Below are 19,722 nucleotides of genomic sequence, written 5' to 3' on the forward strand. Positions count from 1 at the left end.
ACCCTATGTCAAGACATCAACCAGGATGGCACGAGGTAGGGGGCGCGCCTACCCCCCCCCCCAGGGCGCGCCCTCCACCCTCGTGGGCCCCACATTGCTCCACCGACGCACTCCTTCCTCCTATATATACCTACGTACCCCCAAACTACCAGATACGGAGCCAAAAAACCTAATTCCACCGCCGCAACCTTCTGTACCCGTGAGATCCCATCTTGGGGCCTGTTCCGGAGCTTCGCCGGAGGGGGCATCGATCACGGAGGGCTTCTACATCAACACCATAGCCTCTCCGATGATGTGTGAGTAGTTTACCTCAGACCTTCGGGTCCATAGTTATTAGCTAGATGGCTTCTTCTCTCTTTTTGGATCTCAATACAATGTTCTCCCCCTCTCTCGTGGAGATCTATTTGATGTAATCTTCTTTTGCGGTGTGTTTGTTGAGACCGATGAATTGTGGGTTTATGATCAAGTTTATCTATGAACAATATTTGAATCTTCTCTGAATTCTTTTATGTATGATTGGTTATCTTTGCAAGTCTCTTCGAATTATCAGTTTGGTTTGGCCTACTAGATTGATCTTTCTTGCAATGGGAGAAGTGCTTAGCTTTGGGTTCAATCTTGCGGTGTCCTTTCCCAGTGACAGCAGGGGCAGCAAGGCACGTATTGTATTGTTGCCATCGAGGATAACAAGATGGGGTTTATATCATATTGCATGAGTTTATCCCTCTACATCATGTCATCTTGCTTAAAGCGTTACTCTGTTCTTTTGAACTTAATACTCTAGATGCATGCTGGATAGCGGTCGATGTGTGGAGTAATAGTAGTAGATGCAGGCAGGAGTCGGTCTACTTGTCTCGGACGTGATGCCTATATACATGATCATACCTAGATATTCTCATAACTATGCTCAATTCTGTCAATTGCTCAACAGTAATTTGTTCACCCACCGTAATACTTATGCTCTTGAGAGAAGCCACTAGTGAAACCTATGGCCCCCGGGTCTATTTGCCATCATATTAATCTTCCAACACTTAATTATTTTTATTGCGTTCTATTTTACTTTGCATCTTTATCATAAAAATACCAAAAATATTATCTTACCATGTCTACCAGATCTCACTCTCATAAGTGACCGTGTAGGGATTGACAACCCCTTATCGCGTTGGTTGCGAGGATTTATTTGTTTGTGTAGGTGCGAGGGACTCGTGCGTGGCCTCCTACTGGATTGATACGTTGGTTCTCAAAATCCGAGGGAAATACTTACGCTGCTTTACTGCATCACCCTTTCCTCTTCAAGGGAAAACCAACGCAGTGCTCAAGAGGTAGCAAGAAGGATTTCTGGTGCCGTTGCCGGGGAGTCTACGCAAAAGTCAACATACCAAGTACCCATCACAAACCCTTATCTCCCGCATTACATTATTTGCCATTTGCCTCTCGTTTTCCTCTCCCCCACTTCACCCTTGCCGTTTTATTCGCCCTCTCTTTTCCGTTCGCCTCTTTTTCGCTTGCTTGGTCGTTATGGCTAGTCCCCTATCTGTTCCTTTATCCCCTGAGTTTGAAGTTCTTCACTTTAAACAAAGACAAGGAGAAAATTTAAAAGATGCTTGGTATAGGATGATGGAATCTTATCGTAATTGCACCTTAGAGGTGAGTTTTAGAATTTTGCTTCGCAGTTTTTACGTTGGACTAAATATGTCCCATAGACAACTCTTGGATTGTGTTGCCAAAGGAAATTTTTATTGAAATTGATCCCAGTGTTGCGCATGAAATCATAGAGGGGGTAGTGGGAACACTACCCCAACAAAAGGGGCCACAACATACCCAGGAAGAGACACAAGTTTTTGAAAAAAATTGCGAAGTAACTAAGATTTTACAAAAGTCTCTTGAACCTCTTAAGAGCGCTAGCGGAAATATTCACCGCATGAATATGTTGATTACCCTTTGCAATAAGCGGTTGGATTCTTTAGATCTAAAAATTTCCGAATATGAAGGGAAACGTAAAGAACCTCCCGGATTCGAGCTTGATTCCGCTAAAAAATTAAAAGCCAAAGATGGTAATACCTAGATTTATCCTTGCTTTTATGCCTAGCTAGGGGCGTTAAACGATAGCGCTTGTTGGGAGGCAACCCAATTTTATTTTTAGTTTTTTTGCTTTTTGCTTCTGTTTAGGAATAAATATTTGATCTAGCCTCTGGTTAGACCTGTTTTTACGTTTTAATTAGTGTTTGTGCCAAGTTAAACCTATAGGATCTTCTTGGATGATAGTTATTTGATCTAGCTGTAAATTCCAGAAACTTTCTGTTCACGAAAACAATTGTTAAAAATTATCAGAACGTGATAAAATATTGATTCCAATTGCTGCTGATCAATAAACAAATTGTCTAGGTCTTCCTATTTTGGCTGAATTTTTGAAGTCCCAGAACTTTGCGTTAGTTACAGATTACTACAGACTGTTCTGTTTTTGACAGATTCTGTTTTTCGTGTATTGTTTGCTTATTTTGATGAATCTATGGCTAGTAAAATAGTTTATAAACCATAGAGAAGTTAGAATACAGTAGGTTTAACACCATTATAAATAAAGAATGAGTTCATTACAGTACCTTGAAGTGGTCTTTTGTTTTCTTTCGCTAACGGAGCTCACGAGATTTTCTGTTAAGTTTTGTGTTGTGAAGTTTTCAAGTTTTGGGTGAAAGATTTGATGGATTATGGAACAAGGAATGGCGAGAGCCTAAGCTTGGGGATGCCCATGGAACCCCCAAGATAATCTAAGGACACCTAAAAGCCAAAGCTTGGGGATGCCTCGGATGGCATCCCCTCTTTCGTCTACTTCCATCGGTAACTTTACTTGGAGCTATATTTTTATTCACCACATGATATGTGTTTTGCTTGGAGCGTCTTGTATAATTTGAGTCTTTGCTTTTTAGTTTACCATAATCATCTTTGCTGTACACACCTTTTGATAGAGACACACATGATTTGGAAATTATTAGAATACTCTTTGTGCTTCGCTTATATCTTTTGAGTTATATAGTTCTTGCTCTAGTACTTCACTTATATCTTTTAGAGCACGGTGGTGCTTTTGTTTTATAGAAACTATTATTCTCTCATGCTTCACTTAGATTTCTTTAAGAGTATTAAACAGCATGGTAATTTGCTTAAATAATCCTAATATGCTAGGTATTCAAGAATAGTAAAAACTTTCTTATGAGTGTGTTGAATACTAAGAGAAGTTTGATGCTTGATGATTGTTTTGAGACATGGAGGTAGTGATATCAAAGTTGTGCTAGTTGAGTAGTTGTGAATTTGAGAAATACTTGTGTTGAAGTTTGCAAGTCCCGTAGCATGCACGTATGGTAAACGTTATGTAACAAATTTGAAATATGAGGTGTTCTTTGAGTGTCCTCCTTATGAGTGGCGGTCGGGGACGAGCGATGGTCTTTTCCTACCAATCTATCCCCCTAGGAGCATGCGCGTAGTGCTTGGTTTTTGATGACTTGTAGATTTTTGCAATAAGTATGTGAGTTCTTTATGACTAATGTTGAGTCCATGGATTATACGCACTCTCACCTTTCCATCATTGCTAGCCTCTTCGGTACCGTGCATTGCCCTTTCTCACATTGAGAGTTGGTGCAAACTTCGTCGGTGCATCCAAACCCCGTGATATGATACGCTCTTTCACACATAAACCTCCTTATATCTTCCTCAAAACAGCCACCATACCTACCTATTATGGCATTTCCATAGCCATTCCGAGATATATTGCCATGCAACTTTCCACCGTTCCGTTTATCATGACACGTTCATCATTGTCATATTGCTTAGCATGATCATGTAGTTGACATAGTATTAGCCACCATTCATAATTCTTTCATACATGTCACTCTTGGTTCATTGCATATCCCGGTACACCGTCGGAGGCATTCATATAGAGTCATACTTTGTTCTAGTATCGAGTTGTAATCATTGAGTTGTAAATAAATAGAAGTGTGATGATCATCATTTTCTAGAGCATTGTCGCAAGTGAGGAAAAAAAGAGAAAGGCCATAAAAAAGAAGGCCGAAACAAGAGAAAAAAAAGAGAGAAAAAGAGAGAAGGGACAATGTTACTATCCTTTTACCACACTTGTGCTTCAAAGTAGCACCGTGATCTTCATAATAGAGAGTCTCTCATTTTGTCACTTTCATATACTAGTGGGAATTTTTCATTATAGAACTTGGCTTGTATATTCCAACAATGGGCTTCCTCAAATGCCCTAGGTCTTCGTGAGCAAGCAAGTTGGATGCACACCCACTTAGTTTCTTTTGTCGAGCTTTCATATATTTATAGCTCTAGTGCATCCGTTGCATGGCAATCCCTACTCCTTGCATTAACATCAATCGATGGGCATCTCCATAGCTCATTGATTAGCCTCGTTGATGTGAGACTTTCTCCTTTTTTGTCTTCTCCACATAACCCCCATCATTATATTCTACTCCAGCCATAGTGCTATATCCATGGCTCACGCTCATATATTGCGTGAAAGTTGAAAAGGTTTGAGATTACTAAAGTATGAAACAATTGCTTGGCTTGTCATCGGGGTTGTGCATGATGAGAGCATTCTTGTGTGACGAAAATGGAGCATGACTAAACTATACGATTTTGTAGGGATGAACTTTCTTTGGCCATGTTATTTTGAGAGGACATAATTGCTTAGTTAGTATGCTTGAAGTATTATTATTTTTATGTCAATATTGAACTTTATCTTGAATCTTTCGGATCTGAATATTCATACCACAATTAAGAAGAATTACATCGAAATTATGCCAAGTAGCATTCCACATCAAAAATTCTGTTTTTATCATTTACCTACTCGAGGACGAGCAGGAATTAAGCTTGGGGATGCTTGATACGTCTCCAACGTATCTATAATTTTTTATTGCTCCATGCTATATTATATTCTGTTTTGTACATTATTGGGCTTTATTATACACTTTTATATAATTTTTGGGACTAACCTATTAACCGGAGGCCCAGCCCAGAATTGCTGTTTTTTGCCTATTTCAGAGTTTCGCAGAAAAAGAATATCAAACGGAGTCCAAACGGAATGAAACCTTCGGGAACGTGATTTTCGGAACGAACATGATCAAGAGGACTTGGACCCTATGTCAAGACATCAACCAGGATGGCACGAGGTAGGGGGGCGCGCCTACCCCCAGGGCGCACCCTCCACCCTCGTGGGCCCCATGTTGCTCCACCGACGTGCTCCTTCCTCCTATATATACCTACGTACCCCCAAACTACCAGATACGGAGCCAAAAACCTAATTCCACCGTCGCAACCTTCTGTACCCGTGAGATCCCATCTTGGGGCCTGTTCCGGAGCTCCGCCGGAGGGGGCATCGATCACGGAGGGCTTCTACATCAACACCATAGCCTCTCCGATGATGTGTGAGTAGTTTACCTCAGACCTTCGGGTCCATAGTTATTAGCTAGATGGCTTCTTCTCTCTTTTTGGATCTCAATACAATGTTCTCCCCCTCTCTCGTGGAGATCTATTTGATGTAATCTTCTTTTGCGGTGTGTTTGTTGAGACCGATGAATTGTGGGTTTATGATCAAGTTTTTCTATGAACAATATTTGAATCTTCTCTGTATTCTTTTATGTATGATTGGTTCCCTTTGCAAGTCTCTTCGAATTATCAGTTTGGTTTGGCCTACTAGATTGATCTTTCTTGCAATGGGAGAAGTGCTTAGCTTTGGGTTCAATCTTGCGGTGTCCTTTCCCAGTGACAGCAGGGGCAGCAAGGCACGTATTGTATTGTTGCCATCGAGGATAACAACATGGGGTTTATATCATATTGCATGAGTTTATCCCTCTACATCATGTCATCTTGCTTAAAGCGTTACTCTGTTCTTTTGAACTTAATACTCTAGATGCATGCTGGATAGCGGTCGATGTGTGGAGTAATAGTAGTAGATGCAGGCAGGAGTCGGTCTACTTGTCTCGGACGTGATGCCTATATACATGATCTTACCTAGATATTCTCATAACTATGCTCAATTCTGTCAATTGCTCAACAGTAATTTGTTCACCCACCGTAATACTTATGCTCTTGAGAGAAGCCACTAGTGAAACCTATGCCCCCCGGGTCTATTTGCCATCATATTAATCTTCCAACACTTAGTTATTTTTATTGCGTTCTATTTTACTTTGCATCTTTATCATAAAAATACCAAAAATATTATCTTATCATATCCATCAGATCTCACTCTCGTAAGTGACAGTGTAGGGATTGACAACCCCTTATCGCGTTGGTTGCGAGGATTTATTTGTTTGTGTAGGTGCGAGGGACTCGTGCGTGGCCTCCTACTGGATTGATACCTTGGTTCTCAAAAACTGAGGGAAATACTTACGCTGCTTTACTGCATCACCCTTTCCTCTTCAAGGGAAAACCAACGCAGTGCTCAAGAGGTAGCACATGCTCAGCTAACTTAACTAACAGGTTTAAATCAGACTAATCAACTGTAATTAAGTTAAATAAGAAAATTAATTAAATTAATTTGTTAATTAAACATTTTTATTATTTTCTTAAACGTTTTCACAGGGGCGGGCCCCATCTATCATCTGCCCGGGGGCGGGGGGCAACCGGGTGGTCGGTTAACGGGCGGTGGCCCGACTTGGCTTCGGCCCAAGCCAACCGCGGCTGAGCTCGTCCAGAGCGAGCGCCGGTGAGCGAGCGGCGCCGACGGGGCGTCGAGGTGGAGGGTGGCGCAGGGGCCAGTAGTGGCCGGTGGGGTGGAGCGGGAGGCCGGAGCGGCGAGCGGCACCGAGAGGCAAGCGGGCGCGAGGCCCGGGCTGCGGGGTTGGCGGCGGCCGAGCGCGGCCACGACGGTGCAGGGGAAAGCGGCGAGCGGCTCGAGGGGCGCGGCCACGGGTGGCCACGCGCGGGGTGCGGGCGCGGCCGGCGCGGGGCACGACGAGCAGCAAGTTAGCGTGGCGGGCGGAGCGCGTAGGCACGGCGAGCGCGACCGGTGCAGGCGTGTGCGCCACCGCGGTGGCGCTCGGGACAACAGAGAGAGGGGAGATGGAGGGGGCGCTCACGGCCGTTGCAGAGTAGGGGGTCGGCGAGGCTCGACGGAGCCGACGAGGGAGAGATGAGGGGGCAAGGCGACGCGGAGCGGCTTTGGCAAGCAGCGTCCGTCGGCGAGGTCGGGGCGGGGAGGAGGGCGAGCCTTCAGGCAGGGGGGTTCTCCGGGCGGTGGGCGGCGTCGGGAGCGCTGCGGGGTCAAGCCCCCGATCTGGATGTGAGTGGGGTGCAGTTTGGCTAGGGTTTGGTCCGGTGGGGGAGGCCATATAGGCCAGGGGCAACGGTTGTGGGCCGGCTGGGCTGATTGGCCCAGTTGGGCGGGGGGTCTTCTTTTGTTTGTTTTTTTGTTTGCTTTCTCCTTTTCTTTTATTCATTTTTGCTGTTTGATTTAAATTTGAATTTTGAAAACGAACGGGATTGAATCATCGCGAGGTTAAACAACAGTAATTGCGGTGACATGGCAACATTAGCCTGGGATTACTGTAGCATAACTATTCGGGCGTTACAATGTGACTAATGAGTTTGATCACGGGATCTTGTATTAGAGAATGAGTAAAGAGACTTGCCAGTAACGAGGTTGAACTAGGTATGGAGATATCGACGATCGAATCTCGGGCAAGTAACATATCGCCGGACAAAGGGAATTGTATACGGGATTAACTGAGTCCTTGACATCGTGGTTCAACCGATAAAGATCTTCGTGGAATATGGAGGAATCAATATGAGCATCCAGGTCCTGCTATTGGTTATTGGCCGGAGAGGAGTCTCGGTCATGTTTACATGATTCTCGAACCCGTAGGGTCGCACGCTTAACGTTCGGTAGCGCTAGGGTAGTATGGAGATATTAATAGTGGAAATTCCGAAGGTTGTTCGGAGTCCCGGATGGGATCTGGGACATCACGAGGAGCTCCGGAATAGTCTTGGGGTAATGATTCATATATGGAAAGTTGTTATCGGGGTTCCGGAAAAAGTTTGAGTTTTTTCGGTATTGTACCGAGAAGGTTATAGAAGGTTCCGGAGTGGGGCTCACCTGCATGGGGGGCCCACATGAACGTGGGTAGTGGGGAAAGTCCCCACAACCCTGGTCTAGGTGCACCAAGATCCTCCCTTAAAAGGAATAGTATCATATCCCAAGGGGATAAGATCAGGATCCCTAAAAAGGGGAAATAGCGGTCGGTGGGGAAGGAAAGATGGGATTTCCTTCCTCCCCTTTGGCCAACGACCCTAGGGCCTTGTAGGGTAAGCCACCAGCCCCCTCCACGCCTATATAAAGGTGGGGAGGCGTTGGGGGCAGACACCCTTCGACCCTTGCCCGTTACCTCTCCCAACTCCTCCCACGTTTCACCGCTTGGCGAAGCCCTGCCAGAATTCCGTTGCCACCACCACCATACCGTCGTGTTGGTCCCGATCTCATCTACCCCCTCTCTCTCGCGTGCTGGTTGAAGAAATAGAGGACGCCGCCGAGCCGCACGTGTGCTAAACTCGGAGGTGCCGTCTGTTCGGCACTTGATCGGGAGTTCATGGACGGATCGTGATTGGATCGCGAAGACGTTCGACTACATCAACCGCGTTTCTTAACGCTTCCGCTTAGCGATCTACATGGGTATGTAGATCCAATCTCTCGTCTCGTAGATGTGCATCTCCTAGATTGATCTTGGTGAGCGTAGGAATTTTTTCCCATGCAACGTTCCCCAATAGGTGTTATCCACAATGCCAATGGGTACAAGCTGAGATGCCCTTGCTCGAGCGCTTCAACCTTCATTGTGTTGTGCTTGAGGTTGTATACCCTGATAGCCTAGACGTCTGAGCCATGGGGGTCTTTGTGTGAATTTGACTCGTCGTCTCTGAAGTCGACACATCCAGCCTCAATCCCCTAGCGCCCCCTCGTTGGCATAGAAACATATGTGAGAAATCATAAGGTAGAAAGCATGGATAAGACAAATAAATGATTTGATGCTATCACATACTAAAAGAAAATAGATTTTTGATATGAGAAATCTACACGCTCGACGGGCAAGATTTGGGTGCCCAAATTTAATGTTCACATAACATTGTTATGTTGCAGCACTACATGTCTACATGAGAAACATATAGTAAAAATCAAGGAAGCATGATTAACAAGAAGCCACTAATATGGCGCTATTCAACCAGTTGTTATTCACTAATTTAAGCATACTCTATGGACCGAAGGAGCATATATATTACAGTATAGAAGCGCAATAGATAACAAGCATAAAAATAGTGCTCTCGATACATAAGAAGTACTTTGAAGCATGGATATTTGAAAGAAAAGATCAATATATGCACAATCCAGATACACACATATTCTTGAAGATTTAGTGATCCACTACATATGGTATAGAACGAAATCAGCCCCCAAGAAGGGAATAAAGCAATATATGCACATAGAGATATCAAACAATATAATATGAAAGCATGGTACCATTATGAGGATCTATACAAACTAAACCTATTATAAACCATTATAACATGAAGGCATTGAAGCAATTTTCTAGATGATGGTAGCAAAATTACTACAGTGTAGAAGCACACAGGTATGAAGCTAGAAAATAATGCAAATGGTGCATTATTAGTGTTTGGTGGAAGCATGAACTTTTGAAAAATAAAACAAGAAAAGATTTGCTGCCAAGTGTGGGTACATATTTTTGAAAGCCCCGTATACGGAAGCAATGAAAGAAGATTTTCTCAACATTTGTCAACTCCATTAGAAGCACTGAATATTGAAAGAGGAATAGGCATGATTGTTGTGTACATGGATATGGGTTATCTAATTATGACTCCATCAACACATGAATGGCCTAACACATAACAAAACAATACTAGGCAGACCATGAACATGAATAACAACGAGAACAAAATTGCGATGCAGAAAATACAAATCATCAAGTCAAGGGTGATCGACGTAGAGCAATACCATTGATTTCGAGATGGGCGCTTCTTGCAATCCACTATCGGTTCTCCGGCCAGCCCGTGCTATTCCTGCAGCCGATCCAGCTGATTTGCAACATGTCGAAGCACAAATCGTAGTTGAGGATGGGGGTCTCGACCCCCTAATGCTAGGATGGCACAGCTCCTATCTCCGCCGGGGGTAAAATTGGTGGAGATAAGAATGCGGTGGTCGTGCTGCTCAACGGCAAGGAGATAAGGAGGAGCAGGGGCGGAGCTGACTGGTGAGTATGTTATCTTGCTGGACGAAGAGGACAGGGGATCTTGGAGATGCGAGTTGTGGTGCGCTCAGGATGGAGGAACATCTTGGGGCAGTGCCATCTGATTGGAATCTCGAGGGATTAGGGGAGAGGTTTACGTGCGGGCATTGCGGGGGCTAGCTTCCTGCCGATTGATCTTCTTTTTATTTCTTTTTCCTTATTTAAATAACAAGCACAACTCTTTACCGTTAGATTTCAGTTAGATCCACGGAGTGCGACTAGTCTGACGTTGGTGCCTTATCAGACTATAGATAGAAAGTGTTTCCCTTTGGAGAATGTGTACAACCTCTGCAAAGTGTCAAACTAATCGATTAGCCATGTCCCTAATTAAGGACAATTATGAGCCACTATACTTGAAACCACTAGACGACCTTATCACATTTAATAACTTGATGTGGATGATAATAAGCTTAAGGATTGTTTGCTTATGTGTTTGATTGGAGTTCCCACTTCAAACATTATGTTGGTACTTGATAATTTAATAAAATGATGATAGGTAGATGTAAGATAAAATTTGATTTATGCAAAATGAAACTTAGATCTTATTTCCACTGATCACTATCCTTGCATATACACATAAGTATGTTTTATCATTTTTGGTGTGACTTGTCAATATATTCAATGTATTGACCCTATATGGCTGCAACCTTTATGTTGCAGAGTTCACAAACAAATAGCAACTTAGTCGTTTGTGTTGATGGGACTCCATATCCTTTAGGTTTTTTTGCTGTGTATTCTAGCCAAAAGCTATGATGTAATAAATACTTTGAATTTGTGTTACATTATGACATGTGATTTTGTGGTATTTCATTGAGTACTATGTGTGCTAGTTAATGATTCAGGGATAATACAAAAGCACATGAGATTCAAATCCTTATCGGAACAGGGTTGTTACATCCATACTATCAGTTTAGCATCTCTATGCCCATGACTTATGAAACATAAATCGTATACTAGTCAAAGGGTATGTGTCCGCATGACCTGATCAACAGGGATCATTAGAACAATTATCATGTAATATATATAGTTTCACAAACAAGTCACGTACTTATTGATACACGTAATTGATGATGTTCAAGGACAATCCAAATAACTCAGGAATACATAGGAAAATATCATCATCACATGATTGCCTCTAGGGTATATCTCTAACATAGGATTATCCCGTGCGTCGTTGTGCGAATTTAAAGATTAATTTAGATGGATCATGTATAAAAAGAAAATATCTTAATCAAAAGCAACTATTCTTCAATGTAGGAATGTTCCATACTCAGATTGTACATGAACAAAGAATATGTACGATATGTTGGACCATAACAGTGTCAACAATTAAATTAGGGAAGAACAACCATTAGGAAATAAGAAAATATCTCATATGTACATATGTACTATATATGTCTAATAACAAAAAAATAGACATGCTGATTTGGTCTATATGACCCGAGAATATGTCAATGAATACTGACATGACACACAAGGTGAGCTGGAAAACTGCATATTGAGAACATTTAAAGATAATGAGGATCAACTATTAAGCATACTAAATATGAGCATGCTCTTGAACAAAGTAAGGGAAATTTCAACATGGATCACCACACGTACGAAACCAAGTGTTCGCGAACAGATTCGGGCGTGTCCGTAGACAGCCGGCGGGGTGCTAGCCATCCAACCCTAAGCATCTAACGCTTGACCCATTTCAGACATTTCAAACACAATCAGGAAAAAAATGATGCAAACTGGTGTAACTTGTTAAATCTCGATATATCACCCAAATGGAAGAAATTTAGTAAGTTCAAACTAAATAAGGAAACTAAACTAAACTACATGAGGTACCGAACGGTGAACTCGTACGCATGGCCTCCTAGGCCACTGACACCATCACCGTCGCCTGCATCATCATCATCATTGTTGTCACCGTTCGAGCCGTCGTTGCTATCATCCTCCAAGTGGCGGAAGTCCTACCACGCGTCGGGCATACTTGATCGGCCACTGCATTGGCGTGCTTGTGGTGCAGCCACTCGACCGCCTTGGAGCCCGGGACAAGTGCCTAGAGTCGACCATCACTTTGAGGAGCCGGTCGCTGACCCGACGCCGAAAGCTAGAGGCGGCCTGCGCGGTGGTCCTAGACCAGTCCAGAGCCTAGGCATCTACGATAACCCAGGTCAGCGCGACGTCTATCTTCGCGAACACCGCCGGTGAAGGAAATATGCCCTAGAGGCAATAATAAAGTTGTTATTTTATATTTCCTTATTCATGATAAATGTTCATTATTCATGCTAGAATTGTATTGATCGAAAACCCAAATACATGTGTGAATACATAGACAAACACTGTGTCCCTAGTGAGCCTCTACTTGACTAGCTCGTTGATCAAAGATGGTTAAGGTGTCCTAACCATGGACATGAGTTGTCATTTGATAACAGGATCACATCATTAGGAGAATGATGTGATGGACATGACCCATCCGTTAGCTTAGCATATTGATCGTTCAGTTTTATTGCTATTGCTTTCTTCATGTCAAATACATATTCCTTCGACTATGAGATTATGCAACTCCCGGATACGGGAGGAATACATTGTGTGCTATCAAACGTCACAACATAATGGGTGATTATAAAGATGCTCACAGGTATCTCCAAAGGTGTTTGTTGGGTTGGCATAGATCGAGATTAGGATTTGTCACTCCAAGTATCGGAGAGGTATCTTTGGGCCCTGTCGGTAATGCACATCATAAGAAGCCTTGCAAGCAAAGTGACTAATGAGTTAGTTACAAGATGATGTATTACGGAACGAGAAAAGAGACTTGCCAGTAACGAGATTGAACTAGGTATGTGGATACCGACGATCGAATCTCGGGCAAGTAACATACCGATGGACAAAGGGAATAACGTATGTTATCATAACGGTTCGACCGATAAAGATCTTCGTAGAATATGTAGGAGCCAATATGAGCATCCAGGTTCCGCTATTGGTTATTGACCGGAGAGGTGTCTCGGTCATGTATACATAGTTCTCGAACCCGTAGAGTCCGCACGCTTAACGTTCGATGACGATTTAGTATTATATGAGTTATGTGATTTGGTGAGAGAATGTTGTTTGGAGTCTTGGATGAGATCACGGACATGACGAGGAGTCTCAAAATGGTCGAGAGGTAAAGATTGATATATAGGACGATGGTATTCGGACATCGGAAGTGTTCCGGAGGGTACCGGGTACATATAGGGTCGCCGGAAGGGGTTCCGGGCACCCCCGACGAAGATATGGGCTTAATGGGCCAAGGGAGGGACAGACCAGCCCACAAGGGGCTGGTTGCGCCCCTCCACCAGGCCGGCCAGCCCTAGGGAAAGGAAAGGGAAGGGCAAGTCCCTCCTTCCTTCCCCTCCTCAAGGGAGAAAGGAAGGGGGGGCACCTCCCCCTTCCTTCCCCTGGCGCCTATACAAGGAAGGGGGGCTGAACCAGGGCAGGAGCCCAAGTGGGATTCGGCCCCACTTGGGGCGTCCCTTGGCCTCTCCCCTCTCCTCCCACCTATATATATGAGGAGGGGGGCGACACATAACATGAATTGTTAGCCGCGTGCGGCGCCCCCTCCACAATTTACACCCCCGTTCATATTCTTGCGGTGCTTAGGCGAAGCCCTGCGCGGATCACTTCACCATCACCGTCATCACACCGTCGTGTTGAGGGTACTCATCTAATACCTCGACACCTTGCTGGATCAAGAAGGCGAGGGACGTCATCGCGCTGAACGTGTGCAGAACTCGGAGGTGCCGTACGTTCGGTGCTTGATCGGTCGGAGCTAGAAGAAGTTCGACTACATCAACCGCGTTGTCAAACGCTTCTGCTTTCGGTCTACGAGGGTACGTAGACACACTCTCCCCCTCGTTGCTATGCATCTCCTAGATAGATCTTGCGTGAGCGTAGGAATTTTTTTAAAATTGCATGCTACGTTTTCCAACAGCCGGGTGTGCTACCCTGTGCCGTTCCTGACGCCCAAGCTGGGAAATGCATTTGTTGGGCACCAGAGGATGAGCCGCCGCCATCGAGGTAGTAATTGAGGCGGCTGCGCGACTTGGTGGACACCAGGGAGAACGATTCCTCGTTCTTCAATCTTCATGGTGACCGAGCGCCACTGGTTCCCGGGTTGGTGGCGAGGCGGGGACATCGGCGCCTTCTTCTTGCCACGAGTGCGTGGCGTGGAGGACGACACCTCCTTCGTGCAGCGTCGCGGGAGGGCGGCTCCTCCTTCTCATGGCATCCAATTTGGACGCCGTTGTGGGGCACAGGGGACACCGGCATCGTACTGTGGTCGATGATCGACCGCTGCAACACCATCTCCATCTATCGCTCGAAATCCTTGTCCGTTGTGGCGGGCTTGGCGATGAGGGGTGGCTTTTGCTCCTCGTCCGAGGAGTTCGGCTCTGACTTGACGTCGGAAGGAGCAGTGGACGTCGACGTGCCCGGAGAACATGGGCGGCGGCGCCAAGATCCTGAGCTCCCCCCTGAACAGGAGGATCGCACCAGGAACCTCTTGGATACGTCGGACTTGCCCATCGCGGTGGCCTTTTGTGGAGGCGTGCGGATTTAGGAGAGAAGAGTAGAGGTGGCGGTGTGGTGCTGTAGGGCTTGCTTCCATGGCCAGCCGACTTGAATAGCTAGGGCAGGCCAACTAGCGATGCTTCAATGCGGGCAACGCGACTGGAGTAGGCTTTTGGATTGCCGTGCCGATAAGTCGCCATGAATGCAAGTAGGCGGTCGTTTAGTCGCGTCTGTTCTGACTGGCATGGATCAAGGCAGAGAGTTCTAGGGTGGAGGGAGAGAGGGTTTTTCTTGAGCGGGAGTACTACGTGATCAATGTCTGAACTCCCCTAACCTCTCCCAGTTTGGTGGCGGTTTGTAGAATTTCAGACGTTCAAATCCGTCCAGACAATTTTGATGACCGTAGTTAGACGGCTAAAAACGTTTAGTTCCGAGCGAACATTTACGGCCGGTTTGGTGATGAGTTGTCCTATGTACATGAATGAACAAGCGATGAACGCTGTCAATGTTTAGTTGTCACTCTATGAGATGCTATTGTTCACAGCATAATTTCAGAAATTGTCGGCTTGTCACTAGGGATGCGTGCGCTTCCTTCATCCCAGGCATGCATGGAAGCTGGCCAATTACAGCTGTTAACATTCCGTACACACGACATTGTATAGTGCCATCCCGGGCACAGATGAGACTTTCGTAGCAGGACGTTCCTTTTACTATATATACAATATACAATATACTGTCAGCAAGTGCAAGATCTGAAACCAAATCCACTAAAGAAGACCAGTGTCTACAGCTAGCCAGAAGAAATGCGTGAGTGTGGAGCAGAGGTGTGACGGCAGCTCATGGAATAATTGAGCGATACCGTACGTATTCTTATCCAGTGACACGAGCGGAGCCTTTGGGTTTGCACTTGCAGTGCGTGAGCCGTCCAGCCGAAAGCCCGAGGAGCAATCATGGCAGAGAACAGGCACCCCATGACATGATCGTTACATACACACACGGATAAACCTGTTTGCTTCAAACATTCCTAGTGACAGTAATATAACACAGAAATGCATACGATAGTTTCACAATGTTTGGATGAGCGTTTGATGCCAACAATTGGCATTGCCAATATTTGGCAAGCCAACATTTGGCAAATCAAAAATTGTCAAATGTTGACAACTTTTTGTGAGGTTGAGAAGAAAAGTTGGTAGCCAACCAATCACTAGCCAACATTTGGCATTTCCCAAATATTGGCATGCCAACTTTTGGCATCGAACCAATCATGCTTGTGACGTTTCTGAACATCCACGCTAAGTGCGACCCCAAGTGATGCGAATGCCGTGCTTTTCAAGATTTACCCTAAGTTTTTTTTCTCAAGAAGATTTCAGCAAGTCGTCTCTGATCAAGTTTGGACGGATAGGGACTTTGTGGTTCCCTCGAGAGCATGGAAATGGTGATGACGACGGGGATCTAATACGAGGAGGAAAGCCGTCGAGATCTACGCAGCAAAAGATGACAGCGACCGCCAAGAACACTGTACATAATTGTGCAGTGCATTCCAGTTCCAACGGGGTTAGATTTGGTCCAGAGGCGAGGCCAAACCAATTGCGCAATTTATTTTTAGGAGAAATATGTCGTCGTCAAGCTCGATACTTGTGGTAAGAGAGAGTAAAAGCGGGAGAGCGAGAGAAGATGAAACACGTGAGGATGAGGTGGGCAAGTTGGACTTTGGAGGTCCGGCCGGGATGAGATACAAAGATGAGCTGCGCACCGTGAATTGCCAGCCGCACCAAACAGCAAGCGAAACGGGCCGGCAAAGTGGTGCCATTTGCTTCCCCCCTCCTCTCGCATCTCCTCTCCCTCTATCCGTCCGCCCCTTTGCTGGCACCGGCACACATATCTACTAGTATCTCTTTACCACTACTGCTGCTACGAGTGCTCTGTTTACCGCGGCCATCAGCCTCCGAGCCGCGCCGTAACTCCCGTCCCGAGTAGTGTCGCGTCAGTGAACCACCGCCGGACCAAACCCTAGCGACCCGCCGGCGATGTCGGCGTCTCCGCCGCCGCCGGAGGAGGAGGCCGTGCCTCTGGCGGGCGTCGGCGCCGTCGCCGGCAACGACAGGGTCCTCGCCGCGGCGCACCACATCGTCAAGTCGCTCGCCACCTCCAAGAACGCCGCCGACGACATGATCCGCATCCTCTCGGGCTTCGACTACCGCTTCTCCAACATCACCTCCGACCTCGACCTCTTCCACTCGACCTCGCCCTCCCGCTCCCGCTCCCCGACCGACGCCGCCTCCTCGGAGGCCGAGGGCCTCTCCCTGTCGGATTTCGACGAAGCGGCGCGGCTCATCCACCTCTGGGACACCACCCCGGAGGCGCTCGTCTTCGAGGCCCCCGAGGACGACGCCGCCAACTACCTCGCGGCGGTCGACGTCGCCGTCGACCACCTCGCTGCCGGGGGCCCCGCCGCCGCCTCGGGCCGCGCCGGCGTCGCCGTGCAGCTCGCCATGGCGCGCCTCGAGGACGAGCTCCGCCACCTCATGCTCCGCCACGCCGTGCCGCTCGACGCCAGCGGCCTCTACTGCTCGCTCCGCCGCCTCTCGCTCGAGTCCATGGACGACCTCGACACCTCCTCCGAGTTCGACCCCACCACCCCGCACAGCCAGGAGGGCGCGCCAGATACCGCCCGCAGCGCCAGTCTCGTGGGGAACCCCTTCGACGACCAGCTGTTCGACCTGGTGCGGCCTGATGCTGTCGATGAGCTGCGCGCCATTGCTGAGCGGATGGGGCGCGCTGGCTACGCAAGTGAACTCGTGCAGGTTTACTGCGGCATCCGCCGGGACCTGCTTGATGAGTGCCTCACAGTTCTGGGCGTCGAGCGGCTCAGCATCGACGAGGTTCAGCGTGTGGAGTGGAAGCAGCTGAATGACAAGATGAAGAAATGGGTGCATGGGGTCAAGACGGTTGTCCGTTCCCTGCTGACAGGCGAGCGCCGGCTCTGCGATCAGGTGCTCGCGGTGTCTGATGAGCTGCGGGACGAGTGCTTTGTTGAATCCACCAAGGTTTGCATAATGCAGATTCTTAACTTTGGGGATGCTGTGGCTGTGTGCCCTCGTTCGCCCGAGAAGGTGTCCCGGATACTTGATATGTATGAGGCACTTGCCGAGGTAATTCCTGAGCTCAAGGAACTGTACTATGGGACTCCTGGGGATGATGTGATCTGTGATTTGGAGGGGGTCCTTGGGAGGCTTGGGGATGCAGTCAAGGGTAACCTTCTTGAGTTTGGGAAGGTTCTACAGCAGGAGTCGTCAAGGCGGCCTATGATGGCTGGTGAGATCCACCCAATCACGCGTTATGTGATGAACTATCTTAGGTTGTTGGTCGTTTACAGTGATACGCTTGACAAGCTCTTGGATGAGGATGCTGCCGGAGATGTTGATCATAATGCTTCAAATGGAGGTGCTGATGATGACGAGGAGTATCTGAAGAGCTTGACCCCACTTGGACATCGTTTGGTGAAGCTGATGTCTTACTTGGAGGCCAATTTGGAGGAAAAATCTAAACTGTATGAGGACGGTGCACTCCAGTGTATATTTTCCATGAATAATACACTTTATATTGTCCAAAAGGTGAAGGATTCCGAGCTTGGGAGGATTTTAGGTGATCATTGGACACGGAGGCGCCGTGGAAAGATTCGGCAAAATTCCAAGAGCTACCTTAGGATATCGTGGACAAAGGTTTTGTCCTATCTCAAGGATGATGGTCATGGCAGTGGGAGTGTAAGTCTTGGGAATTCAAGCTCGAGGGTCAAAGAGAAATTTAAGAACTTCAACTTTGCCTTTGATGAGAATTACAGGAGTCAAACGCTTTGGAAGGTACCGGATCCTCAACTACGCGAAGAGCTCAAGATATCTATATCTGAAAATGTGATTCCAGCATATCGTGCTTTTCTGGGTAGATATGGTAGTCTAGTGGATAATGGAAGAAATTCTGGTAAATACATAAAGTACACCCCAGAGGACTTGGAAAATCAACTGTCTGATCTTTTCGAAGGGTCACTAGGGTCTGCCAACCATTCCAGAAGAAGGTTATAGGTCCTATGACAGAATTTGGTTACAGGTATATCTTTGTTACAAGGGGAAGTATATTGCTGAACTGCTGGTTACATGTATTGGATTGGTGCATGTTCCCTAGTTGGTATGGTGCTGTAATACCGCAGGAGTCCACAGGAGGATCCTTTGGTTCAGTCAGATTATGTGTAACAAGAAATAATGTACATGTATTGTTTTTCCAGTGTACTCATTTCTTTGCACACTACAATGTCCAAAATCTAGATTTGGCACCATGTAGAGGCATGCTTCTTGGAATATACTATTGAACATGTTATATGTGTTTCAGTTGGAATAACTTGCAGAAGATGTGGGAAAAGGCATGTTTAGGCCGCAAACCAGAAGTAACAGAGTTTGCCATTTGCATGCTTAGAGAAAATGAAGTGAAACAAACATGTCCTATCAAATCCATGAAGCTACGGATCGTAAAACTGACCATATTGCAAAATCCGACTGATCGTACTGTTGAAGAAAGTAAGCATTATTAATTTGATTGCTGCGCAAAAGTCTAGACACTTCTTTTCTTTATGCTCACATACAACCTATGTTACCTTAGAATGAATGCTTATGTTTTTTCTAGTAAGATACTTGTATGAACTGAACACATTTATCGTCAGAGTCTGTAACAAAGGTTACTTAATCAGACTGTAGGGCATAGTGTCAGAAAAATAAATTCAGACTGTAGGGCAGTAGTACAAAAACCGAATAAACCGAACCGTATTAACCATATTAACCGAACGCCCAGCCCTAGCAGTACGTACTAATTTAGAGGTGTCATTCATACATTGGTGTTATTACTCTTG

The 19,722-nt window shown here is 46.2% G+C and overlaps 1 protein-coding gene across 1 annotated transcript; it reads left to right on the plus strand.

Annotated features, from left to right (window-relative positions):
• Positions 1–16,567: 16,567 nt before the first annotated feature.
• Positions 16,568–19,217, plus strand: LOC123053129 (exocyst complex component EXO70B1). Its single transcript, XM_044476531.1, has one exon. The coding sequence runs from the start codon at positions 16,853–16,855 to the stop codon at positions 18,902–18,904; it is 2,052 nt and encodes a 683-aa protein (XP_044332466.1). The 5' UTR covers positions 16,568–16,852; the 3' UTR covers positions 18,905–19,217.
• The last annotated feature ends 505 nt before the right edge of the window (positions 19,218–19,722 follow it).

Source organism: Triticum aestivum, chromosome 2D (assembly GCF_018294505.1).
Source record: "Triticum aestivum cultivar Chinese Spring chromosome 2D, IWGSC CS RefSeq v2.1, whole genome shotgun sequence".
Lineage (NCBI taxonomy): Eukaryota > Viridiplantae > Streptophyta > Magnoliopsida > Poales > Poaceae > Triticum > Triticum aestivum.